The sequence below is a fragment of the Fringilla coelebs genome, assembly GCF_963513975.1.
Source record: "Fringilla coelebs genome assembly, chromosome: 4".
Classification (NCBI taxonomy): domain Eukaryota; kingdom Metazoa; phylum Chordata; class Aves; order Passeriformes; family Fringillidae; genus Fringilla; species Fringilla coelebs.
In genome coordinates this window covers 1,057,038-1,083,319 of record NC_140032.1, presented here as the reverse complement: position 1 = coordinate 1,083,319, position 26,282 = coordinate 1,057,038, and the positions used below count along the sequence as shown (strand labels likewise).

The 26,282-nt window shown below is 53.1% G+C and overlaps 1 protein-coding gene across 2 annotated transcripts in view; it reads right to left on the bottom strand.

Moving 5' to 3' along the window:
• EXOC6B (exocyst complex component 6B) overlaps positions 1 to 26,282 on the bottom strand; it is a 309,916-nt gene that overhangs the window by 183,034 nt on the left and 100,600 nt on the right. The window contains exon 7 of one of the 2 annotated variants that reach the window (XM_084205070.1): positions 13,438 to 13,509. The exons of the other annotated variant lie outside the window; for it this stretch is intronic. Within the exon in view, the coding sequence (XP_084061196.1) occupies positions 13,438 to 13,509 (72 nt within the window). The remainder of the gene's footprint in view (positions 1 to 13,437; positions 13,510 to 26,282) is intronic. 2 annotated transcript variants of the gene reach the window in all.

Below are 26,282 nucleotides of genomic sequence, written 5' to 3'. Positions count from 1 at the left end.
GAGCCTGGATCTCCCTCTAAGGATGAGCACCACGCACAAGCAGGGTTCAATCCAGGCCTGACTCCATGGATCTCACAGTTCAGAGTTCCCTGGGCAGGACACGGGCACTGCTGGGGCAGCAGGACCCCAACAATTCCAGTTTGTGCTGCCCTGGATCCCAACAATTCCCATTTGTGCCACCCTGGATCCCAACAATTCCAGTTTGTGCTGCCCTGGATCCCCAACAATTCCCATCTGTGCTGCCCTGGATAGCAACAATTCCAGTTTGTGCTGCCCTGGATCCCCAACAATTCCAGTTTGTGCTGCCCTGGATCCCCAACAATTCCAGTCTGTGCTGCCCTGGATCCCCAACAATTCCAGTTTGTGCTGCCCTGGATCCCCAACAATTCCAGTCTGTGCTGCCCTGGATCCCCAACAATTCCAGTTTGTGCTGCCCTGGATCCCAGCAATTCCCATCTGTACTGCCCTGGATCCCCAACAATTCCAGCTTGTGCTGCCCTGGGAGAGTCCAAGGAAAGGCTGGATGGGGCTTGGAGCACCCTGGGATGGGGGAAGGTGTTGGGGTTGGAATGGGATGGACTTTGAGGTCCCTTCCAACACAAACTGTTCCACCTGGAGAAGGGAAAATCCAGGGAATCCTCAGAGTCCCTGGAAGGGGCTCCAGGAGAGCTGGAGAAGGACTGGGGACAAGGGACAGAGGGACAGGAGCCAGGGAATGGCTGCCACTGGGAAAGGGGAGATTGGGCTGGGATCTTGGCAAGGAATTGCTGGCTGGGAGGGTGGGCAGGGGCTGGGCTGGAATTGCCAGATTTGCTGGGGCTGCCCCTGGATCCCTGGCAGTGCCCAAGGCCAGGCTGGATCCACCTGGGACAGTGGGAGGGGGTGACACTGGATGGGATTTAAGGTCCCTTCCCACCCAAACCATTCCATGAACATCCCAACCAGCAATAACCTGGGATTCAGGCAGATCCCAGAATCCTGAATGTTGGAAAAGTCCTTTAAGACCCTCCAGTCCCACCTGTGACCAAAATCCCTCATCCCAACATGCTGGGGACACTCCCAGCAGGAACAGCCTGGCCTTATCCTGCGGACACCACAATGAAATCCTGGCTCAAAAAGAACTTTAAAAATATTCAAAAGAATAAGATCCAAATGATCCCACCCCCGCTGCCAAGGACAGGGTTCACAGGATGCAAATTCCACGAAGAATCAGCAGAGCCACCCCAGCCCCTCCCTGGCCACCAGTCTGGATCCTTCCCACCCCTCCTTGCCCCAGGTCTGAAACTCCCAGACTTCCAAATTACAACCCCAGCTTTTAAGAGCCCAAAATAAACAGCAGCTTGTACCAGGAAAAAAAAAAAAAATTGAAAAAGGGCAATTAGAAAGTCAGAATTCCTCCAAGTTCTCGTTAGTAAAAGTTTTATATCCCTCCAACATGTGGCACTCCAGGAGAAAAAACCTGGCAGAGGGAAAAATGCCCTGGTCCACCTTTCCTGAACACAGCCACGTTTCAGCCTCGGCCAAGGTGGTTCCTATTAGGGGCTTTTTTCCATTTGAAATTTACTGGTTAATTTTATGGAAGCAAATCAAGGGAGCTGCGTATTATAAATCTATTAAGGATAAAAAACGTAACTCTGCAAATAAAAAACCCCGGAAAAATCTCACACCTCCCCTGCAGCCCTTTCCAATTTTCATTTATGGCCCTTTTAAAAGGGAAAAGTGGAGCTGGGAGGTCTTCCTGGGGTCCCCACGAGTGCCACACGTGTGGCACCCCTGCCCAGCCCTGGGGAAGGAGCAGCTTGGTGGAGCCACCCCCTCTCCCAGGTGACCAACTCCACCTGCTGCTGGAACAGGATAAAAAAAAAATCCCTTTTTTACAGGGAATTCTCCTCTCCCCAGGGGATGGGGTTGGGAAGGGAAGCTGAAGGACAAAAATTCCAAAGGGTTTTTGACGAGCTCTGCCTCCATCTGGAGTTAATGGGGCTGCACCTGCTTTTCACAAGGTGTGAACGTGACCCCCCAAAGAGCTCAGAGGCTCCAGCACCGCCTTGATCCAAGGGAATGGTGGGGAGATCAACCAGGTGGGAAAAGGTCTGGGAGCAGAACATGAAACCCTCCGAGGTGGGCGAGTGAAAGGCCACGAGGTTCAGCCTGGAGCTGCACCTGGGCCAGGGAAATCCCAGCACAAACCCAGGCTGGGAGCAGAAATGATGGAGAGCAGCCCTGGGAGAGCTGGGAATGCTCCCCTGGAGAAGGGAAAAATCCAGGGAATCCTCAGAGTCCCTGGAGGGGCTCCAGGAGAGCTGGAGAGGGACTGGGGACAAGGGACAGAGGGACAGGAGGCAGGGAATGGCTGCCACTGGGAAAGGGGAGATTGGGCTGGGATCTTGGCAAGGAATTGCTGGCTGGGAGGGTGGGCAGGGGCTGGGCTGGAATTCCCAGATTTGCTGGGGCTGCCCCTGGATCCCTGGCAGTGCCCAGGCCAGGCTGGATCCACCTGGGGCAGGGGGAGGTGTCCCTGCCATGGATGGAGCTCTGAGGTCCCTTCCATCCCAATCCATTCTGGGATATCTTTGGATCCCCAGGGACACATGAGATACAGAACAAGGTCAGCCAAAGCCAACACACCCAACCCTGACATTTTCCCACCAGCTCCACAGGAATTCTTTCCAGTGAAATCCCAGCTGCCCTTGGTGCCCCACAGCCACTGCAGGCCAGGGATGTGTCCAGAGCAGAGGCTCCATCCTGGCTGACCTGGACATCGTGGATGTCCCAAATTCCTCCTGGGAATTGCTCCTCACTGCAGGACAAGCTGGCCTGCAGCAGGGACAGAGGAACTCCATGGGGTGGGACAGGGGGCAGAGATGGCACTGACTGCAGGAAATGGGAAAAAAGGGGGGAAAAGGGAAACCCCAACATTCCCCTGCCAATGTGTGAGCTCCAGCCACAGCTGCCAAGGGCAGGAACAACCCCAAGGCTTTGGCACAGCTGGGATCAAAGGGAATAAAAAACCTGAGCTCCACAATTCCTACGTTCAGCATCCTAAATTTCATTCCTTATTGAGAAAGGGAAGAGTTCCCCCTACTCCTGGGGATTTTACCAGGATATTTGTTCCCAGTTCACCTCAGAACCACAGAATTTGGATTATTTTAGGCAATCAGCTGAGTAAGAGAATGACAGAAGAAAACTGCAGGCAGCTCCAAAAACACCTTCCTGCCTCATCCCAGTCCACGTGCAGCACTGCTGGAACTGCCCAGAGCTCCCAGGAATGGATGCAGGGAGGAATCCCACCTAAAAATGTCCTTTCCTTTCCCCCAGCACAGTGACTGGGACAGCCCCTGCCAGAACAACCCCAAAGATTCGCTTCTGCAAATAATCAGAAAAATCTTCAAGGACCTGGAGCCTCCTCATCCTCCAAATAAATTCCGAGCTGCCTTTTTCTTCCCTTTCCAAGTGGAGTGGAAAAGAGAGATCCTCCCTTCTCCCAAAGTCTTAATAATGTTCTTCAAACGCTTTGGAGATGCTTCAAGAGAAAGCACTGAAGAAATATTAACCAGGATTTCATCCCAAAGCCTTGGAGCTCATTTCAGGGCTGGCTCCACATTCCAGCCTCACTCCCTGCTCCCAAATCCCTCCTGCTTTAAGGTGATGGGCGCTTCAAAAGGTTGGGAACCTCGAGAGCTTTGTCCTGTGGGGTTTATAAATCCCTTTTTCCCTGCTCTGGGAGTGGAACTGCAGGTTCTCCCCAGCCCCAGAGGGAAATTGGGGAAAATCCGGCCGTGGATGATGCCCCGAGCCTGAGAGCTCCTGGAGGTGCCGAGTCTGACACTAATGAAAAATAAGGAGCTCCCAGCCCAGCTGCCATGCCAGGGAACACCAAAAATGTGCTCCTAATTTCTCGCTCAGCCCCAAAGATTTGTGAGGACTTTGTGGAGCTACTGCAGCGAGTCAGGAATGATGAAGTGCGAGGCTGCGGCGGGGGCCGGGCGGCGCAGGAGGCAGACACTGCCTCGTTACTGCCCCGCTAATTGAGGTCCTGCCCGGCCTGCCACGCCGAGGGAGCAGCAGGAAAACGTCTGGGACTGTTCCCTTTGCCAGCCATCCCTTAAAAAACACTTTATAAAACCCCACCGTGCCACGGCAGCCGGCCCGGAACGATCCGGGGGATTCTCGGCCGGATCTTTCTTCCCCAAGTTGAGATGGAAAAGCTTGGGGAGCGTTTGGGATACCTGGATTTAGGGAAAAGCCTTGGGATGTGGGAAATAATGGACTTTCCAAGTGTGCCTTGGAAACCTGGCCCTGGTCCTTGTCACACCTCCGGGAGAGGAGGAGCAAGGATGGGACAGTTAAATGTTGGGAGAGTGGGAAAGAGGAGCTCGTGGAATTCTGTAGGAGATTTTGGGGACTTTATCAAGGCCTGGACAGACCTTGGAGCAGCCTGGGGCAGTGGGAGGTGTCCCTGCCATGGATGGGGTGGAATGGGATGGGATTTAGGGTCCCTTCCCACCCAAACCATTGCAGGATTCTGGAGCCCCTCTGCTCTGGAGCCAGGCTGGGAGAGCTGGGAATGTTCCCCTGGAGAAGGGAAAAATCCAAGGAAACCTCAGAGTTCCTAAAGGGGCTCCAGGAGAGCTGGAGAGGGACTGGGGACAAGGGACAGAGGGACAGGAGCCAGGGAATGGCTGCCACTGCCAGAGGGCAGGGATGGATGGGATCTTGGGAATGAGGAATTGTTCCCTGTGATGGAGAGAAGAAACAAATCCCTGCTCCTCTAAGGGGATCCCATATTTTCCCAAAGACTAAAAAAGTTCCCCTCAGCTCTCCACAGCCCAGGATTTTCGCTCACTCCCTTGTACCTTTAGCCCTGACAATAAAATCCTCCAGCCACTCCATTTCTACCACTCCCATTAATCCCTCCCTGATTTCAGGAACCCCCCTCAGTCTATTCCCAAGAGTTTCATGCCAGGGAGGAAAAGCTTCCTCAAAATCTTTACAAAGAGGCCTTCACCCCAAAGATGTGAGGGAAAACTCTTCTTCCCAATGGCTCTTTTTGGTGTTTGAGGCAACCACTCCCTGGAAGCAGGATTTCATGGATAGCTCCTTTCCAGGGAGAGGTTTGCAGCTCACCCTCACTGCAGGAGGATCCCAAAATGATATTTTTGTGAGTCGAGAGAAGAAACACCAGAGAGGGATGGGATCCTACACAGATCCCACCAAAAAACTCCTGCAACTCCCTATCCTGGAAAAAAAACAAAAACAAAAAAAACAATACAGGAGAATTCTTTTGCAATTGGAAAAGTCAAGATCAGAAAGAAGAAAATTCCTAAGAAGTAGAGCAGCAGAAGAAAAAGAAGAAGATTCCCAAATAGAAGATTTCAAAGAAGAAAAAGACAATTCCAAAGGAGAAAAAGAAGGCTCCAAAGAAGAAGAAGATGATTCCCAAGAAGAAGAAGATTGCCAAGAAGAAGAAGATTGCCAAGAAGAAGATTCTAAAGAAGACTCCAAAGAAGAAGATTCAGAAGAAGATTCCAAAGAAGAAGAACAAGAACACAATTCCCACGAAGAAGATTCCAAGGAAGATCCTGAAGATTCCAAAGATTCAGAAGAAGATTCCCAAGAGGAAGAAGAGCCTGTGGAAGGACACCATTCCCAAGGGCCATGGAAGGCTGTTCCTGAGCCTTCTTCCAAGCATCCCTTGGGACACCAGACAGGATTCCTGCCCCTCCAGGGCAGCTCCTGCCCTGGCCAGCCTGGAGTAAATCCAGGTTTAAAAATAACCCTGGGATGCAGCACCACAAGGAGTGGAAGGGAAGTTGGGAGGAAATTCAAATTCCAGAGTGGGAAATGTGGAACAGAAGGAAAACTGAGGGTCCTGATGCTCAGCAGGGATCAGTGAACTTCCCCGACAAAAACCAGCCTGGTTTAAGGAGCAATTCCCTGAGCAGGGCTTAGGCCTGGCCTAAGGGAACAGAGAGACCTGGAGAGGGGGGAAAAGTGGGAATGTGGCATGGTGCAAAAGTGAATCCACACCTCAGCCACCAGCAGGGCCTGGGAGGTTGTGGGGACAGCCAGGAATGGGAGCTGGAGCTCAGGAGGACAAGGAAGCCCTGGAAGGAGAGGAAAGCTCAGGGCTTTCACCAGGAGGGATGGAAAAGCCAAGCTGAGGATGTCACATCACCTCTGGAGACAGGAGAATTTGGGACTGGAAGGTGAGTGAGAATTGGAAAGACCTAAAATGCTGTGTAGAAGAAATATCTCAACAGGTGTGTGAACTGCAGAGGAAGGAGAGATGGGACTCATCCACATCCCACACACAGCAGCTCCAGGAGGAACAGCCAAACACCTTGGTTATCCCAGGAATGCAGGAGCTCTGAAAAACATGGTCCAAGTGTCCCATTAGATGTTGGAATACCACGCTCTGGAGAAGACAGCCTTGAGAAAATCTGGAAAAATTCCTTATTTCATGGAATCCCAGACTGGGCTGGAAGGGACCTACAAAGGTCCTTTAGTCCAACCCCAGGGACATCTCCCACTGAATCCCACCCTGTCCAACCTGGCCTGGAAGGTTTCCAGGATGGGGCACCCACCCTTCTCTGGGCAGCTGTGCCAGGGATTTACCCCCTCATCCTGAGGAAGTCACTCTTGGCATCTCATTAAATCCAACTCCCTGCTGCTGGAGCTCCCAGCCCTCGCTGTCCCTCACAACAGGCCCTGCCATAAAATCTCTCTGTGAGGATACAGCAATCCCTGCTCCCCATCTCCTGACTGGGAAGTTTCATGGCTGGAGTTTGCCTGCCTGTGGGCAAACTGGGCTGGGGTTTGCTGGGGTCTGGGACCCCACGGGGCACTTTAACACAAGGCACGGCAGACTCTGGTAAACAACTCCTGTGGTCTGTATTGAGAACAGATCTGCAAGCAGGAGAAGGGGCCCAGCAGGGGGGATTTGATCTGATCCATGACCAAAACCATTCCCATGCCCCAAGCCAGCCCTTCCTCCGTGGGCTGACCAGTGAAGCAATCCCCCACAATTTACTCCTGCCATAAAGGGAGCCTGTTTTCCCACAATCCTGGAGCCACCATATCTGGGATCAATAAACCTCCTCAATAGCCACATAAAACTCCTTTCATCCCTTCTTCCCTCCAGAAAAGGTGGCAACTGCCACTCCAAATGGCCAAGCCCGCTGACCAAAGGGGCCCCGTGCCCACGCCTTGGGATCAACTCCCAGCCCCACCACGAAGTCCCGGAAAACAAGTGACTGCAGCTCCTCGCCCCAAAAGCTGTGCCTCGTGGCCTCGGCTTTGTAGGTCCTCTGGAAAGAGTTACCAAAGATAAAACAATCTTTCCATCTTCTGATTTAAAAGGGACTTCTGGGCAATGTCTGTCCTAAAACTCAATATAAATTTGCATTTCTCCCTGGAGGCTCCTCGTTCCAAAGGGTTCCCATTGGGCTTTAACAATGCCACTGCCCTTTTTTCGGGGAACAATGACAAATCCTTGTCCCCTTGATGGATGCTCGCTCCCTACAGAAGTCAACAGCAGAAATGTAAAAGGGTTCAGAGCATCCACGATGTTCCTACCAAATTCCTCAGGCTCCCCAGCCAGGCACGATTAAGGACTCGGCTCAGGGAGTGAGGATGTGCTGAAAGAGATCCCAATCTCACCAGAAAAGTCACCCCAGGTTCCTCCCAGCTCAGCAAAGCGGGGCTTTGCTCTTCTGGGGGGCTTTCAGCAGAGATTCCACCCCGAGTTTGGCAAGACCTGCCCGCTGCAGAGGGGGAACTCCGGAGGGAAACAATGAAAGCAAAAGGGAAGGGAGTTAAGGCACTCCGGAGCCGAGCAAGTCACTGAGCTGCTGCTCGGGCAAACTTCAGAAAAGCATTCATCTTCTGAGGGAGCCACCAGCAAGGGCCCTGCCGCGGCTCTGGAACCGCTGCCATCCTGGTGGGAGGTCCTGTCACACTCCCAGGATTTACAGAGCCCGGGGAAGATAACGCCGAGCCGGGATCACCACGGGAACGGGAACGGGAAGGAGCATCCTCCCAGCAGAGAGCACAGTCCCTCCCTCCACCCCCTGCAGCTCAGCCTGCCTGAGGCTGCAGGTGGCACCTCCACTCCAAACACCCTCCAGAAGAGAGGGGGGACCCCAGGGACAGAGCAGAAATCCCTGCAGGGGCTTCGGAGGGATGAGAGGTTCCGCAGTGGTCAGTGCTGATCCCAAACCTCCCCTGGAACAAAGCGGGTTTGGGCCTCAGCAGAACCAGAATGGACTGGGCTGGACCCTCAGGAGTCATAATTAGCACTTGTTGATAATTACAGATGCTTAATGAGCTGGTTAAAGCCACAATCTCTAATCAAGTAGACCCAAACCGAGTTTCTGGTCTCCTTTGGAATGGGTCATGTCCTCCTGAGGACTCAGCCCAAGATCCCCACTTTGCCATTCCCTGTCCCTCAGGAAAAATGAATCCCTGTTAAAATCCAGCAGCAACTTCCCACCCTTAACTCTCCATCCCTAACACCCATGGAAAACAGACTTTCCCAAAGGTTTTCACACCTGTCCCACGACAGAACTGCCCTGGAGCAGCTGAAAAGCCAAACAATTCCCCGGATTTGTCCCATCCACAGCTGGGACGGGTCACTGGGGGCAGACCGAGCTCTGACCCTGGTGGTTTCCCTTTCTGCCCTCCCCCTTTGGAAGCACAGCAGGGATTTCCGAGGTGAGGATGGCACTGAGACCCCAGTGCTGGCCACCAGCTCCAGGCACTGCTGGGCTTGGGCACGGGCCAGGCCAGCGCCCGGGAGAGCTGGAGGGGCGCCGCGGGCAGAGGGGATGAGCCAGGGATGAGCCAGGGGAACCCCCAGGACAGAGCTCTGCCCCACAGCTGCTGCTCCAGGCTAAGGGCTCTGGGAAGGTCCAGGCAGGACAAAATTCCCAACTCCACCAGCTCAGACCTGCCCCTGACACAGGCCCAGCAAGGAAATCATCCCCATCAACATCTTCAGGGAATCATGGAATGGTCTGGGTGGGAAGGGACCTTAAATCCCATCCCACTCCCTCCCATCCCATGGGCAGGGACACCTCCCACTATCCCAGGTGGATCCATCCCCAGTGTCCAGCCTGGCCTTGGGCACTGCCAGGGATCCAGGGACAGCCACAGCAAATCTGGGAATTCCAGCCCAGCCCCTGCCCACCCTCCCAGCCAGCAATTCCTTGCCAAGATCCCAGCCCAATCTCCCCTTTCCCAGTGGCAGCCATTCCCTGCCTCCTGTCCCTCTGTCCCTTGTCCCCAGTCCCTCTCCCAGCTCTCCTGGAGCCCCTCCAGGCCCTGCCAGGGGCTCTGAGCTCTGCCTGGAGCCTTCCCTTCTCCAGGGGAGCATTCCCAGCTCTCCCAGCCTGGCTCCAGAATCCTGGAATGCTGGGGTGTTAGGGACCTTCTCACCCCATCCATGGCAGGAACACCTCCCACTGTCCCAGGTGGATCCAGCCTGGCCTTGGGCACTGCCAGGGATCCAGGGGCAGCCACAGCAAATCTGGCAATTCCAGCCCAGCCCCTGCCCACCCTCCCAGCCAGCAATTCCTTCCCAATTTCCCATCTAAATCTATTTTTTTCCACTTTTAAGCCCAAACCTGGACATCTCACCTTCCATCCCCCCTGCCCAGGGTTAGATCAGTCAGACTCATTCCCTGGCTGATCCCAGGCTGAGCAGACACCACAATGATCCATGGAAAACATGAAAGCAGAACAAGAATGGATAAATGGATGAACTCCACGTTTTCTCCTCTCACCCAGTTTTTCTTTGCACCAGGAGCAGGTTCCCCATCACCACCACTTGTCCCAGCACCTGGTTCTTTCCCTAAGGGATGATTTTCCATGGACACTTGGCTGCACTGCAGGAATATCCCAAAATACTCCTCAACCTCCAGCTGACAAGAAAAAACTTTAAATATTTAACTGAGGCACCTTTGCTTGCCAAAAATTACAACTTTTGATGCGAAACTCAGAGGTTTTGTTCTTAGCTGTGGGTTGGGTTTTTGGGACAGCAAATAAAGATCACACCAGGTAAGATTAAAACAATGAAATTCCCAATAAAATCAAAAAGTGACAACCCCAAGGAGTGATGGGGATGGAAACTCGGCCCAGAAAAAAAAAGAATTTCTGCGGCTCCCCCTTTGAAGAGTTTTTCACATCCCTCTCTATAGGATCAGAGCACTCAATTTATATAAAACAAATGTAGAAAGAGGCTGGGAGAGGCTTTGGGAAGCGTCGGGAGCAGAAAGGAGGAGTTCCCACGATAAGGCAAACGGGAGAAGCCATCGGACACGGCGACAGAGGGATTCTGACACTCCATGTGCAGTAGGTTTTAATTATATTGCAATAAGGAGCTATAGATGTGCATTTCTCATGATTTACTAGATGGCTTCTTTAAATTCTAAGCCAAGCTGTGTTTTTTGGTTTTCGTTTTTAAGGAAAAAAAACGGTTTTTTAAAAAAATAATTAAAAATAGAAACGGTGCTGCAGAGAACATTTGGAAAATTTTTCAGAGTCGATTGTTTATTGGGACTCCAACTGATTTTAATGAAAAATATGGTTATAATTTGAAAAAAAAGCAGCACTTTTATGTTTTGCATAAGGAAAAGGCCCTACAATGCAACCTCCGGGGCACTTCTGGAATCAAAAAAAAAAACCCAAAATCTCAAATGGTCGCCGGGGCTCGCCGGCCAAACCCCCTCCTGGAAACCCCAAAGATGTGGGTTCCAAAGTATTCCAAGCATCCACAACAAGTGAAACTGGATGTAGGGAAGTAATGTTCCCAACATTTCCTTCTGTTTCTGGTGAAACTGGAACCAGATGACCCCGGGCAGAGCATTGTGCAAAGGGGTCATTAAGCAGCTGCAGATGCGGCGGCGGCGCTGATGGGATCCATCCCGCGGCGGGGAAAGGTCATCCCGGGGGTAACCGGGATCATCCCGCCCCTGCCCGCATCCCAGCACAGCCCTGAGGCCAGGAGAGCTCGGCCTGGAGGTGTGTGGGGAGCACAGACCCAGGGAGGGGGACAGGGATGGAGGAGGAGACATTCGGGTCCTGTCCAGGTGTCTCTCCTGGGGGCTGCTGGTGTTCCCAGATTTTACAGAGATGGGGGGACTGAGAGGTGTTTCGGAAGATTTTGTTCCATTATCAGTCTCGATGAAGAGTGAAGGAGATGAAATACTCAACACCCTTCTGTCAGAAGCCAGCCCATTTCCTGCCTACAACACCTTCTACATGTTTTCCTTTATTGGCTTTTGCCACACAAGGCTGCTCACACTTCCAACACCAATCACCGACATTTCTACCCCACGTGGTCCTGCTCCAATGCATCTCTCACAGTTCCAATTCTCCAAAATATCTGATCATTTTGCAAGGCCACATTTTGAAACTTGCTAAAACTCATTTCCAGTTCAACCTCTCAACAACCTCATCTCCATTCCACGTCCTTCCTAAACCAACACATCTTCTGCGTGTTGCACACAGATGTACAAATCTGGGTGAGCTCTCTGTCAGGTTCTGAGGGTTTTACAAATCCATTTCTCCAGTGGCTGCTGCTCCCACATGGCCCTTCCCCGCTCCTCTGAGGTTTGGCTCCCTGGCTCTCTGAGGTCACAGCAGAGGTGACACACAGCCCAGCCCCAAGGGGTGCTGCCCTCACCTTCCACAGGAACCTGGGCTTTCCTGCCCTTCTCCTGCTCATTCCCAGGAAACCAGGACACCTGTGAGGATTCCTGCATGGAAAGGGTGCTCAGGCCTTGGGAGTGCCCAGGGAGGTTTGGAGCCTCCATCCCTGGAGGTGCCCAAGGAATTCCTGGGTGTGGCACTCGGTGCCAAGCTGGGCATTGGGCACAGCTTGGACTGGATGGTCCTGCAGGGATTTTCCAACTCGGTGACCCCAGGATCCTGTGCTAAGATGGGATAGTAAGGGGAAGTTCTTGCCTCTGGCACAGATTCCCAGATTTGCTGTGGCTGCCCCTGGATCCCAGGTTGGACACTGGGGCTTGGATCCACCTGGGATGGTGGAAGGTGTCCCTGCCCACGGAACCGGATGATCTTTAAGGTCCCTTTGCACCAGACCATCCCATAATTATCTGATCAAACAAACCACACCAAGTTCAGCAGGAGCTGAGGTTGCCCAGACATCAAAGGGTTGGAGACTTCACCCCCTCGTTCCAGAACCACCATCCCCTAAATGCCACAAACCCCAAAATCAGCATCCCCTGGGCCAGTGCCCACTTGGAAAAATTCCCTTTTACAACCAGCAGCCACTTTTTCTCCACATTTTTTATGACAGCTGAAACTCAAATAACCATGACTTGATCACAACTGTGCAAAAAAATATAAATATATAAAAACTAGGAATGAACCAGCACCACCAATAGTCCACACAAACACAGCATCCTAAAGAGGACCGGTTCCATCAAGCTGAAAATAATTAGGAGGCTAATCAGTGGGGAGAAAGAACGTAATCAGAAAAATATGAAGCCTAATTGAAAATTGTTTAAGAACATTTTAACGAGATGCTCCAGAAGCCACAATCCCACAACTGAGCGGGGCGGCCACGCTGGTTGAAAGGCAAACCTGGCGCAGATGGGAGTTAAAGAGGCCATAAAAAAGCAGGGGAAAAAGCAAAAGGGGACATGACAAATGGAATGAAGGGAAAAGCTGGGGCTGACAAAGGGAAATCTGGTGTTAGGATGTGCAGGGGCTGATATGGGAAGCACGGAGAAATAACGGGCTGGTTCAGTTTCTCCTTGGTTTCTTTTTTGGGAACGTTCAAACAGTCCAATGGACTCTTCCTCTAAAAGGGGAATTTTGGGATGTGTTCAAGGGCAGGTTGGATGGAGCACTCTGGGATAGCAGAGGCGTCCCTGCCCATGGCCAGGGGTGGAATGAGAGGGGATTTATGGTCCCTTCCAACCCAAACCCCTCAGGGATTCCATAATTTCTTTTTCCCCCTGAAAAACTGGGGAAAAAATCTCAGTTTTGTGAACAGCTGAGAGAGGTGATGGAATCAGAGCCATGGAGAGCACAGGTCCCTTTGGACTGCAATCCAGTGGCAGGTAAAACACATTCTGGATGAGCAGACTGTCCAGTCAGGGGTACAACCACAGAAATGTTGGTGTGACTCCACCTGAAAGGCTGGACTCAGTTCTGACATCAAAATTCCAGAGGTTTGCTGGAAAACCTCTCATTTCAAACCCCAGCAGAGGGCCAGAATGGAAAACTGGGAGTTTTTCCATTGGGGAGATGAATTGTAAGAACAGCAAAGGTTAGTGAGGTGTAAGGCCTCAGATTTGCAGTTTAGTGCTACAAAATCAACCCCAGGAGGCCAAAGAAAGCCAAAAAATTGGGAATCAGGTCCAGGTTATTCTCCAGGAGAGGGAATTAGTGAGCAGTGCAAAGTACCTGAACATTTGGAGAGAGCAGGAGACTGAAGAATATCCTGGCAATTATTTTCCACTGATTGAATCTGCAATCCTTTAGGGAATGAAGGGAATAAACATTAATAAAAGAGGGAGCAGCAACAAAGCAGAAAGAGAATGGGCAAGGAAAATTCCTGAAAAGGGGAAGAAGCAAAGAGGGCAGAAAGCTGACAAAAACATGGGATCAAGGAATTTGTACAACTGAAGGCAGCAAGAAAAGGAGAATTAAACCCAGAACTGCCACACCTGGCTGGACTGGAGGGACAAGGACAAGGGCAGAGTCCTGCAATGGGGTCAGGGCAACAAATCCAGGCTGGGAGGAGAAGGGACTGAGATGAGCTAAGGAGGAGGATTTGGGATGGCCCAGCCCAGCCCCCCTGCTCAGCCCTGGGCAGATCCCAAAGGAAAGGTGGGAATTGTGTCCCTGTGCCCCCCTCCCTCAGGTGAGAGCCCACCTGCAGAGCTGCCCCAGCCCTGGGGCCAACAGCAGGAGGACGTGGAGCTGCTGGAGAGAGCCCAGAGGAGGCCCCGGAGCTGCTGCAGGGCTGGAGCCCCTCTGCTCTGGAGCCAGGCTGGGAGAGCTGGGAATGCTCCCCTGGAGAAGGGAAGGCTCCAGGCAGAGCTCAGAGCCCCTGGCAGGGCCTGGAGGGGCTCCAGGAGAGCTGGAGAGGGGCTGGGGACAAGGGACAGAGGGACAGGAGGCAGGGAATGGCTGCCACTGGGAAAGGGGAGATTGGGCTGGGATCTTGGCAAGGAATTGCTGGCTGGGAGGGTGGGCAGGGGCTGGGCTGGAATTCCCAGATTTGCTGTGGCTGCCCCTGGATCCCTGGCAGTGCCCAAGGCCAGGCTGGATCCCCCTGGGACAGGGGGAGCTGTCCCTGCCCATGGATGGCGTGGGATGGGATTTAAGGTCCCTTCCATCCCAACTCATTCCATGATTCCATGAAATGCCAGAGTTTCAAGGTCTGGAAATGAGAAAATCATCATTGTTACACCTTGAGCTGTTTCTGCACCTGGAACAAACCCAGAGCACAGAACTGACGCTGCTGGGCCCTGGCTGGGCTCAGTGTGCTGAACCCTCAGATTTTGTGAACACTGAAATCTGCTCATTTAAAGTGAATTTTCCTGTAAAAAATCTTGTGCTTTTCAAGCTGCCCAAACACCTCGGTCTGGAGTGAGAACAGACAGAGAACCCTTAACCCTGGAAACAGTTTGGTGAGGAAAAAATGTAAATATACAGAGGAACAAAGAGTGAAAATCCAGAGGGGCACCGAGGCCACGTCTCATCCTTCATGGCCCCAACTGATACCAGCAGTGGGATCATTCCCAAAATAAATCCGTGCCCGAGACAACCCAGAAACCCTCTCTGACTCAGCCAAGCCCTGGTGTCCAAGGCCACCCTCTCCCCCAGGGTCAGGCTCCTCCATGAGTCAGAGCTGGCTTCCTTTTCCCGTCAGGCAGCGAGTTCAGCACTCCAAGAATCTCCGAGTTCCATGGAAATCCATAAACACGCCCAACCCCATCCAGGAGAACATTGACCTTGGCGGCACCGAGCACCGCGGCCGTGGCCGCCAGTCAAGAAAAATCCTCTTTGGAAGAGTCAGAAACATCTCCCAGGAGCGAAATGAAGGAGGTCTGGAAAATGGGCATCTCCCCTGAACACAGCCACCCTTGGTGACGAACAAAACATCCATAAAAAGCTGGGAATTATTCCCTGTTTACACTAACGGGCTGTTAGAAACGCCGCTTCCAGAGGGAGCTCCTGGACCACTTGGCACAGGGAGGCACCCCTGGATTAACAGCTCACCCAGGGCCACACAGGGAGCGTTATCAGAGCCCAAATCACAGCTCCCAAACCCTTGGCTGCCCCAGCTGGAGCTCAGCTTCCCTTCTCTTTCAACTCCTCTCGGCTTTTGAAATTTGGTCTTCGCCACAAGAAGAAAAACAAGTTTGAGTGCACGGTTCCTACGTGGGGTTTCGGGGAGTTCAGGTAGTCCTGGATCCCAAACAATGCAGAGGAGCTGGCCACGGATGAATGCCCACCTCGAGGTCAGGGGTTGTGGTTGGAACTTGGAGTTTTAGAGAAAATGACTCACTGGGACCGCGAAGGTTCTCCAGGGATGATGCAACGGCCGCCACAAGCCTGGATGGATCATCCCTGGAGGTCTTTGCTCCACTCCCAAACCCTGACCTGGCTTTGACCTTCGACTCCTCGACCCCTGGCTGCTTGCTTCAAACAGTGGCTACAATCAGTGTTCTCCAAACACAAACCAAACCCCCTTCTTTGAGAAATCAAATAAATCCCTCCAGCCCCACAAACCCTGTTTCAGACACCGACAAACATTCCGATTGTCCCTCCTTTGTCCAGCTCCAGCGAGGGGAGGACAAGCCCTGCACAAAGCCCAGGGCTCAAAGGGGAACGCTCTGTGTCCTGAAGTGAAGCTCTGCAGGTGGAGCCAAACCAACACCTGCCAGAGGACATTCCAGAGGGATTGCTCAGGATGTGGCTCCCCTGGAATCTTTTCCCTGAACTGCTCCATTCCTCACCCCAAAAGGTGCAGCAGCTCAGGAGGAAAGGGCAAAAGACCAAGTGAAAATTTTATTTAGAAGATGCCAGTCCCAACAAAGGAGAGAGAGGAAAGCGGCTCCCTCTGTTCCTGTATGGATTTTGGCCATAAGAAAATCCATTCCTTTTGGACATCCTAAATCCATTGGAAGTGATTTCACATCAAAACTTATTTAACTCCATCCTACCCAGACACTCTGCGTACCCCGAGGTGTTTCCAAGGGATCCTGGCAGAGCTTTTCCAGAGCAGCTGGGGCTGCCCCTGGATCCCTGGCAGTGTCCCAGGCCAGGTTGGACACTGGGGCTTGGAACCACCTGGGATAGTGGGAGGTGCCCCTGCCATGGGATCACATGATCCTTAATGTCCCTTCTGACCCAAACCTCTCTGTGATCCCCTGGATTGTGCAAATCCCAGGCAGTCTGCAGCTGAGAGGCTGTGCCACACCCAAACCAGGGATACTCCATGCTCCTGATGCTCCAAAGCCATCAAACAGCATTTTTTGGGATCAGGTACTTTGCAGCTGCCTCAGGGGAACATCAACCCCTCAGTGCCCCGTGTTTGTTACAGATCCTGGTTTCCTACCAGAAAAACCCAACATCCAGGAGGTGCCAAGTGCCTCTGATCCACATCCATGCCAGGCAGCTCCTGGGCACAGGGAGAGCTGGGAGCTCCATGCAGGACATCCCTGATCCTGCCCTGCCCTCCTGGGCAATGGTCAGGAATGAGCTCCCCTCCCCAGGCTGCAGCAGCAGCAGCCAAAGAGGGAGCACAGCCCTGCTGAAGGCCATGGAATGATTTCCTGGTAATTAGGCTCATTCCCTGCTCCCAGGGCTGCTCTGGCAGCAGCCTCACGGCCAATAAATAAAACTTTTGGGAACAGCACCGAAATCCTACAGAAAGCACAGGACTGAGGAGTGGCTTCACCTCTGCAAGGGCTTCCTTCATCTTTCCAATAATCCCACTGAAGCCCAAACCTTTCCCTGGAAACCTGCACAGGTTGGGAAGAGAACAGAGCAGGTCCCTGCCTGCAACCCCAGCAGAGGGTCCAACCCAGGGGACACCTGAGCCACCACAGGTCACCTGGAGATGGGAGCCAGTTCCCTACAAATCAATGAATTTCCATTTTAACCTGATTTTTAGGATCTCAGGGAGGCAACCTGAGATGGAATTTCTCCAATGACGTCGTCACCAACTTTGATATCAGATGTAGAGTAAATTCCTGCACCCAATGTGAGCGACCTTCACCTTCTACAGTTCTGAGGTTTTCATGTTCCCATTTGTGTCCCAGCCTCACCTCACCCCAAATCCTGCCAGCTCCCAGCAAATATCCAAGTGTTAAATTAGGAAGACGCAAATAAAACCAACCAGCATCCACAGCTCCAGGTGATCAGAGCCTTCATTAGGTCCAGGGAAACCTCCCATGAGCTCCAGGACCAACTCCTCATTGGGTGCACGTGAAAAATCCCTCCCCAAGAGCAGGAAAACCCCAAATTAACCCCTGACCTGCAGAGAAGGCAGGATGAGGGGTGTCAGGACAGCACTCAGGACTATTTGCAGCTGGCAGAGCAGGTGCTGGTGGCACAAAGCCTCAGTGAGCCAGCGTGGGTCACCGCGGCCAACGAGCTCAGCCCCGGGCTGGGGCACGGCAGGGGTGACCAGAAGGTCCCTCAGAGGGGACACTTGGTGGGGTGGCACCTGGTGCCACGGTCTGGGGGCAAAGGGTGGTGACTGGCTGGACTCAGCCATCTGAGAGGTCTTTTCCAGCCTGGTTAATTCCATGATTCCGTGTGGTCCTGGAGGTCTTTTCCAGCCTTTGTGATCCTGTGAGAAGCAGTGCTGGAGGGCAGCAGTGAGGTGACCCACACCAGGTTTTACCAGATCCCAAGAGTCTGCAGTAATTCCTGCCTGGTTTAGTTTTCCATCTGCTGCCAAACAGAGCCCAGAGATTTCTATTTGCATCCTGGTATTTGGCAAGGGCAAGGAATATTTCCTAGTGGGAATATTAAAAAAAAAAAAAAAAAAATAGACCTTCCATTCACACTGAAACATCTCCTGGACATCCCTGTGGGCCTAATTCCCAGAACACCAAAATCCAAACCTCCAAATGGGAAAAATAGACTGATTACCTGCCAGGAACCTCAGGAGGGGCAAGCCAAGCCCTAATAACAGCCTGTGTTCCCATCTGGCCTCCACACAGCAACTGGGAAAATGTCCCTGCTCGGAGCTGGACCGGCTCGTCAGGGTAATTGCCTCGGAATTAATTAAATGTTCCTCCCTGCAGCTGCACAGAACGTTCACGTGGATCATTCCCTGATTGCGCTGATGATTCCCTGGAATGGATGGGACCATCAGACCCAGTTCCATCAGAGCTGGACTCCATGGTCCTTGTGGGCCCCTTCCAACACTCTGTGCCTGAAGAATTTGCATCTAAATATTCATCTTTTAGGCTAAAATCCTGAATATTCATTTCAGAATTGTGAAGGCCAAGTCACAGCATGAGTCTTTAACCCCTCAAAATATTAAAACACCAGAGGGGAAGAGGGCAGGGAAAGACGGGAGGTTGGGAAGGAATTGCTGGCTGGGAGGGTGGGCAGGGGCTGGGCTGGAATTCCCAGATTTGCTGTGGCTGCCCCTGGATCCCTGGCAGTGCCCAAGGCCAGGCTGGATCCACCTGGGACAGGGGAAGTGGCCCTGCCATGGATGGGGTGGGATAAGGTGGGATGGGATTTAAGGTCCCTTCCCACCCAAACCGTCCTGGCATTCTGGGAGGTGGGAGCTGTGCTTGGCTGAGGAGCCGCCGTGCCTGGAGATTTGGGGATCTTCCAGAGGTGGGAATGTGTCCTCCTGAAGCCGCTCCCCGTGACCTCCTTCCCCTCTGGAATCCCTTCAGTCTTCGCAGCTCCTCCACGTCTCAGCTGTGACTCCGAGCAGGGCAGTAAAAAATGGAACGTTTCGCTCGACAATTGAAACATTTTGCTGAGCCTAATTAAAGCAACTCCTGATGATTATGTAAAACCCTGTCCCGGGCCTTCAAACGAGTTCCTCAGCGCCGGCTGCGCTCGAGCTCCGTGCCTAATCACCCCTGGAAGGAGCAGGAGCTGCGGGTGTTGAAAGGGAGCAGCTCCAGCCTGGCCGGGGCACCCGGCGAGCGCTGAAACGCGCGGGGAACGCGAGCCCGGCTTTGATCCCGACACAGCCCGAACCTCCCCAGCTCGGGACTCACCGGGGGCTGAGCAGACAGCAGGCAAGGAAAGGAGGTTTTGGAGAGACTTCAGAGCTCGTGACAGCGGTGTCGCAGCTGTCATCTCGTGGAAGCCTGGCTCCGTGGAATTCCCGGCACAGAAACGGGATCCAGGTCAGCACAATCCCTTCCCTCTCATCCCCAGAACTTCTCTGGGTCCTTCAGATTGTTCAAACTGGGTCACTCGTGGAGGGCAGCAGAAGAACAGGCTGAGATGCAGCCAAGGAAATGTGGAAAGGATTTGAGGCTGATGGAAATTTTGGCATGCCCCTCGTTTTCTCTCAGAAGGACAACGTGGAGATGGAGCTCCATGGAATTCCCAGAAATGGGAATTCAGGTCAGCACAATCGCTTCCCCCTCATCCCCAGAACCTCTCTGGGTCCATCAGCTTGTTCCAAACTGGGTCACTCGTGGAGGGCAGCAGAAGAACAGGCTGAGATGCAGCCAAAGGAGTGTGGAAAGGATTTGGGGCCAGTGGAAATCTTGGCACGCTCCTTTTCTCTCAGGACAACATGGAGATGGAGCTCCATGGAATTCCCGGCACAGAAATGGGATCCAGGCCAGCACAATTCCTTCCCTCTCATCCCCAGGACCTCCTTGGGTCTTTCAGCTTGTTCCAAACTGGGTCACTGGTGGAGGGCAGCAGAAGAACAGGCTGAGATGGAGCCAAGGAAGTGTGGAAAGGATTTGGGGCCAATAGAAGATCTTGGCACACTCCTTGTTTTCTCTCAGAAGGACAACGTGGAGATGGAGCTCCATGGAATTCCCAGCACAGAAATGGGATCCAGGTCAGCACAATCCCTTCCCTCTCATTCCAGAAACCTTCTTGGGTACTTCAGCTTGTTCCAAACTGGGTCACTCGTGGAGGGCAGCAGAAGAACAGGCTGAGATGGAGCCAAGGGAGCGTGGAAAGGATTTGGGGCCAATAGAAGATCTTGGCACGCTCCTTTTCTCTCAGAAGGACAATGTGGAGATGAAGCTGCACAACTCACAAATGTCCCTTGAGGTGTCCTGAAATTCTTTTAAGCCAGGCTTGGGACATGGTCCAAACCTGTTAGAAACTGCTGAGAGCTGAAAAACCAAGTGGGAGCTGCAGTGGTTCATGGACCACAGTGGGGATGGAAATGGGATAATCCTGATTATAATTCCTCAGGATCTTTAGTTCAGGTAGGGTGGCTTTTTGAGGAGCAATGACTCTCCCAACCCCGGCAGGAATCTGCAGGAACTTCAGTGATGTCAGGGAGTTCCTGCACACTCAGATCTCTTGATCAGCTCTTGATTTTATGTTTAATATTAATTCATGCTAGTTTAATTGGACTGAGAAGGACTAGCAGCAGAACATCAGGAAAAGTGGGGGTGGCTGGAGAAGCACCAAGGACACGAGAAGGAGGGCAAGAGCCTGGAAGTGGAGTGTGCCAGTGGGAGAAAAGTGGAGGTGGGAGGAGCAGGAGGAGGAGAGGCAGATGGAGGAGAAGGAGAAGCAGAGGCTGAGCACCTCGTGGATGTGCTTGTGGCAATCAGAGAATCCCACAATGGTTTGGGAAGGACCTAAAATCCCACCCAGTGGCACACCTGCCATGGGCAGGATACCTCCCACTGTCCCAGGGAGCCCCAACCCAGCTCTGAGCCATTTTAAACTTTCAGTTCAGCCCTGAATGGATCAGTCATTGATCCCCCTTCCCTGGAGATGCACAGAGATCAAACAGGAGCTGCTGAGATGGGGAAACCAAGCTGCTCTCCATATGCCCAAGGAAAGGGCCCTCTATAAATAGCAGAGTGGGAAGCGAAGTCTCCTTTAGGAACATCGCTGATACAAAGTTGGGTTTGTTCCCAACTTCAGAAGTGAGAAGCAGGAGGAGGAATAAAAGCTGATTGCAATCTGATGGGTGCAGCTCTCTTATCTCTGCCTTCCCAGAGCAGCTTCACGTGAGAGCAGCTCTGGAGCCCTGTGGAAAACACGAGCTGAGCTCCCACCCCGGCAGCTCCCGGGCTCAGGGACCTCCCCTGGCCCAGCTCTGCTGGAAATCAGGATGGGTTTCCAGGAGATTCCAGCCCTCTGCTCCACCCTGTCCTGCTCTATCCCAGAACCTCTCCCACTTCCAAACAGCTCCAGGCTTTCCCAAAGTGACTCCCTAGGGAGGTTTGGAGTTAAAGGCTCTGCAAAGCTCTCCTGGACTCTTCAGGAAGGAGCTGGAATGGCTCCCCAGGGAATGGGCACATTCCCAAGGCTGCCAGAGCTCCAGGAGTGTTTGGAAAACATTCCCAGGGACAGGGTGGAATTTAGGGGTCAGGATCAGGAGCTGGACTGATGATCCTGTTCATGGATTCTCCTCATGGCAAGGGTTGGAATGAGATGAGCTTTGAGGCTCCTCCCACCCCAAACCATTCCAGAATTCCATGATCCTTGTGGGTCCAACTCAGGACATCCTGCCCAAGCTTCCACTGCTGCACACTAAAAATATTTTAGGGAGAGAGCTCCTGGGTCAGGGGAATTCTCCAGTGGAGGAGCTCCCCTGCTGCACCTGCGTGAGCAAAGCAGAGCTGAGATGCACAGGATCCTGAGGCTGGAAAGGACCCCTAAAATCAGCAACTCCAGCATATTCCAGAGCTGCCTTATCTCCCAGCACAGGGACTCATCCACTGCTCCCTGGGTAAGGAGCAGGAGACGTTTCCATCCCCCCAAACTCCACATTCTGGAGCGATGGGAATCGCAGTGGGAGCGGCGTCCAAGTGAGCTCAGAGCAACACCTGGGCTGAACTGACAGCTGGGGAAGAGGGAACAACAGGGAGAACACAAACCCCACAAACCTTTGGGCTGAAAAAGGCAGCCAGGGAATTCATGGAGAGCCAAAACCCTGCAGAACACCCTGGTGCCCTTTCCCTGCATAGCCAGAGGGACAGTGGGAAGGGCAGCAAATCCCTGGAATCTGGGGCTGGAGGGATGAATTCCCCATCTCAGCTCGTGCCTTCCCACAGAACAAAGATGGAGAGACAGGGAATTGTTTTTCCAAGGCAGCTGCAGCCAGGAAGAGGCTCCGTGTGTGGCACCATAAACACCCAGGGATGCTCCTTGAAGTGAGATCCTGCAGGGAATTCTGCTCCCAAGGCACACGGAATGAGGAGACTCCCCGTGGCTCCAGCTGCTCCTCTGGGATGATCCCGTGAGCCGCCCTCAGCCTGGATTTGATCTCTTTTCCCTGTGGAATGTTTTCCTTCAGCAGCCCAGGTCAAAGGCAGAGGCCACGCCGAGCCCTGACGCCGCTCCAAAACCTCTGTGTGGACCAGAGGGGGCCGTTCCCAGGGTGATGGAATTCCTTGGGTGAGCCCCTTGGAAAGGCAGGAACGCTGACCCCCGATCCCACTGGGGCTTCTGCCAGCAATGCCACCCCTGCTCCCAGTGCAGGGGCTGAGCTTTCCCTGCAGACACAGAATCCCAGTGGGAATTCCAGGCAGCAGGAGCCCTTCCACTGCCAGCATCCCGAGGAGCTGGATGCCCCCCACGGTGCCAGCACAATAAAATCCATCCATCCATCCAGGGACACTTCCCAAATCTCCATCTCCTCTCTCCCTTCCCCTCCCAGCTGCTCTGCAACATTTCAATTTGGGAAGCTCCAGGCTCCCGAATCCAGCGGCTGCCGCCGCTTCCCATCCTCTGACAGCCCCGGCTGGGTTCCTGTAAACACCTCCCCAGCACAGCCATTCCAGGGGGGTTTTCCAAGGGAGAAAAACCCAGGAGGGAAATTGGGATGCTCCAGCCCTGGCCAAGAGCGGAGCGGGAGCTTCCCGAGGCACCGGCGATTCCCGCTGCCCGCCCAGGGACGGGAGCAGGGATGAGGCCGGGAGGTGGAAGGAAGGCTGTTTAATCTCTTCTTGATTCCCAATAATTATTTAAAGCTGCCAGGGACCTTGTTTTGAAAATCCCACTGCGTGCACTCCATATATCCTGCTCACACTGACACGAGGAATTAGGAAACTCCGGCTCCATCAGAACGGCTTTGGGGCGGATTGCGCTGCTCTGGACTTTCTCAGGCTGCAGACAATGCAATAAAAGCTCTCCCTAAAACAATATTCCTCCCTATTTTAACAGCGCTGGGGAAATATTTCTTCTGTTCTGGCTGTTTGCTCTGACAAAATCTGCAGCCAATGCCAAATTTCAGGTTCAGTTTCCCAGCAAGGCTCGGGAGTTTGGGATGCTGGGATCAGCAAGGAGCTCGGGAGCAAGCTCAGCTTTGGGCAGCTGCTGGATTTCCCCTGAAGGTGACTGGGGCACGCTGAAGGCCTCTCCTCAACAGGCCTGGTTTGCTCCATCAGGGCATGAAAAAGAACATAAAAATTGAAAATACACTTTAATAGTGACTGAGGGCTTCTCTCCGAAGCGAAAATGAAACATGAATATGGATGTGATGGTGTTTTCCTTGGTCACTGCCGTGTTTTTCCAGTCCTCTGCGTGTTATTCCAGGCCATTTTATGGAGAGGCATTATTTGCTCAGCTGAATTATTCCCACTTCATCCCCTCTGATTCAGACATTCGTTGGATTTCTGGACAATGGCAGCTCCTTGTCAGAAATCAGAGGGGATTTACAGAGAGTTCTTCTGAAAAAGCCCTTTTTGCCAAGGTTGAATTGACCTGAAATTCACTTTAGTTTTAGGTGTTTTTAGTTTGTGGAGTTCCAATCCCTGGAAGTGCCCACGGCCAGGTTGGATCCAGGTTGGATTCCTGGAGCAACCAGGAATCCCCAAATTAGGAAATTTTAAATAAAATTATTGGGGTACTGAGCAAATCAGCCTCATCAGAGACAATCTGCACCACAGAGTGAGTCACACACCACACTGCAAAGCAGGAATGCTCCCAAAAGCCACCCTGAAATCCTCATTTAAGCTCAACTCCTCCTTCAAACCCCTGAGATTACACAGAATTAACTCACTGAGAGACCAAGAGCGGAACCTGAGCGCTGCAGGAGCGGGGCTGCTGCTCCATCCCTACACTCCAAACACACCCGGAGCGAGGAGAAGGCTCTGACACGATTTCCTTTCCCTAAAACATCTCAGAAAACGTTCTGAGCCAAAGCTGAGCCTTCTCACACCACAAATTCCCAAAGTTATTCCTGCCCAGTTATTATTGCTCTAATTCCACCCTCACACGTCGCTTTTCCCCTTCACGTGCCACTTTTACACCTAAAGAGAGGAAAAGGCAGCTCAGAGATCAACAGTGCTTGAACTCTGCCCCTTCCCTGCAGACTCCTGCCCTTCCCAAACCTTCTGCCACATTCCCTGTCAGTCTTTGCTCCCAAAAATCCTCATAATTGCCCAGGACTTGGTTTTAACCCCAAAAATCACCTGGCAGCACCAACAGAGGAGGAGCCGAGGGAGGAGCAGCTTTGAGGAGGAGCAGATTTCCAGGAGGACATTCCCAAATTTCACCACAATCCTTGGGGAGGTGGTGCTGAGGTTGTCCTTGAGGATCAGCTCAGATCCCAGAATCCCTGAGGTTGTAAAAGCCCCCAGGACCATCCAGTCCAAGCTGTGCCCGATGCCCACCTTGGCACATCCAGGAATTCCTTGGGCACCTCCAGGACGGGCACTCCAAAGCTCCCTGGGCACTCCCAAGGCCTGAGCACCATTTCCATGGGGAAATTCCTGCTGGTGTCCAACCTGAGGCCGTTCCCTTGTGGCAACTTCACCTGCAGGACCTGAGCAAGGTCCACACCTCGTTCCCAAAGCCGTTTTCCCAAATTAATTTGGTTTTCCCACAGCGGCACAACACAAGGAAAACCCAGCAGGAGGTTGGGTTGGACATCAAGGAAAATTCCTCCATGGGAGGGAACTGCACAGGGCAGGGGTGGTGTCCCCATCCCTGGAGGGATTTCCAGCCCTGTGGATGTGGCACCTGGGGACACCTGGGGTCGGTGGTGGCCCTGGCGGCGCTGGGGGTGCTTGGACTCCTCCTTCTCCAGGACCTCCGAGGGCTTGTCCAGCCTCAGCATTCCCAAAGCAATCCCAGGGACTGCACATCCCCATCCTGCCCACCCAGGACACTGCCATGGAGGAGCTGAGGGATCCCCCAGGAGGCTCCAGAATCCCGGGACAACAACAGGAATGCCGGAGAACCCCCGGCATCACTCGGAGCCTGATTTTCCACGCGCTTCCCAACAGCTGCTCCCTGATCCCAGGCAGGAGCCGCTCTTCCCGGGCTCTGTCACTCCAAAGGCTGCTCTGGAAAAAGCCCTGGTGCTCCCCAAGGATGGACACATGTGCAGCAGGGCCGGGGGCAGCCGCTGACTTGGCTCCTGCTCGGGATCACCGAGGTCAGCAGCAGGAACCCAGAGGAAAATGTCAACAGCCCCGGCTTCTCCGGGGGGGAGAGGCCTTGGAAAGGCTTTTTTTCCCCTGCCATGTGTCTGGTTTTACACTGTTGGTTTTGGCTCTCCCAAGGAAGGAAATTAAATGAGCAGCTTCTTTTTTTATCCTTCTGGAATCCTCCAGAGGAAGAGAGGCTGAGCTGGGGCTGCAGGAGGACGCCGGGGCCTTTGCTCCGGCCACACAGTTTTTGTCAGGGCTGGTGTAGAATTCCCCATCCCTCCAGAATAATTCCCTGCAGCTGTCATCACCCACACACCAGGTTCCCAAAAAAGGCTCCAGCCACAAATCTCCCGGGGGACAGAGCAGAGGCCCTGGATGCTGCAGGTGGGGAAGCAAAAGGCAGGAGGACATCCCCAAATCCACCCTCCACGACGCTCTCTGGGGCCTCACCCCTTTCCCAGAACCATCCAAGCTGGAAAAGGCCTCCCAGCTCATCAATCCAACTATTATCCCAGCATTCCAGCCTGCTCCAGTTCCAGTTCCAAGCCCGTGCTCCAAACCCTCAGGGGGTTCTGCCCCAGCTCTGCAGCTGCTCCCCCACGGCCATGCCAGGGGATGGATGCTCCAGGTATTCCTGCAGCACGGAATTCCTGCTGCTGGGATGGCTGCAGCAAATCTTCCCAGCTGCCTGGGCCCGCTCCAAGAAAAGGCTGAGTTAAA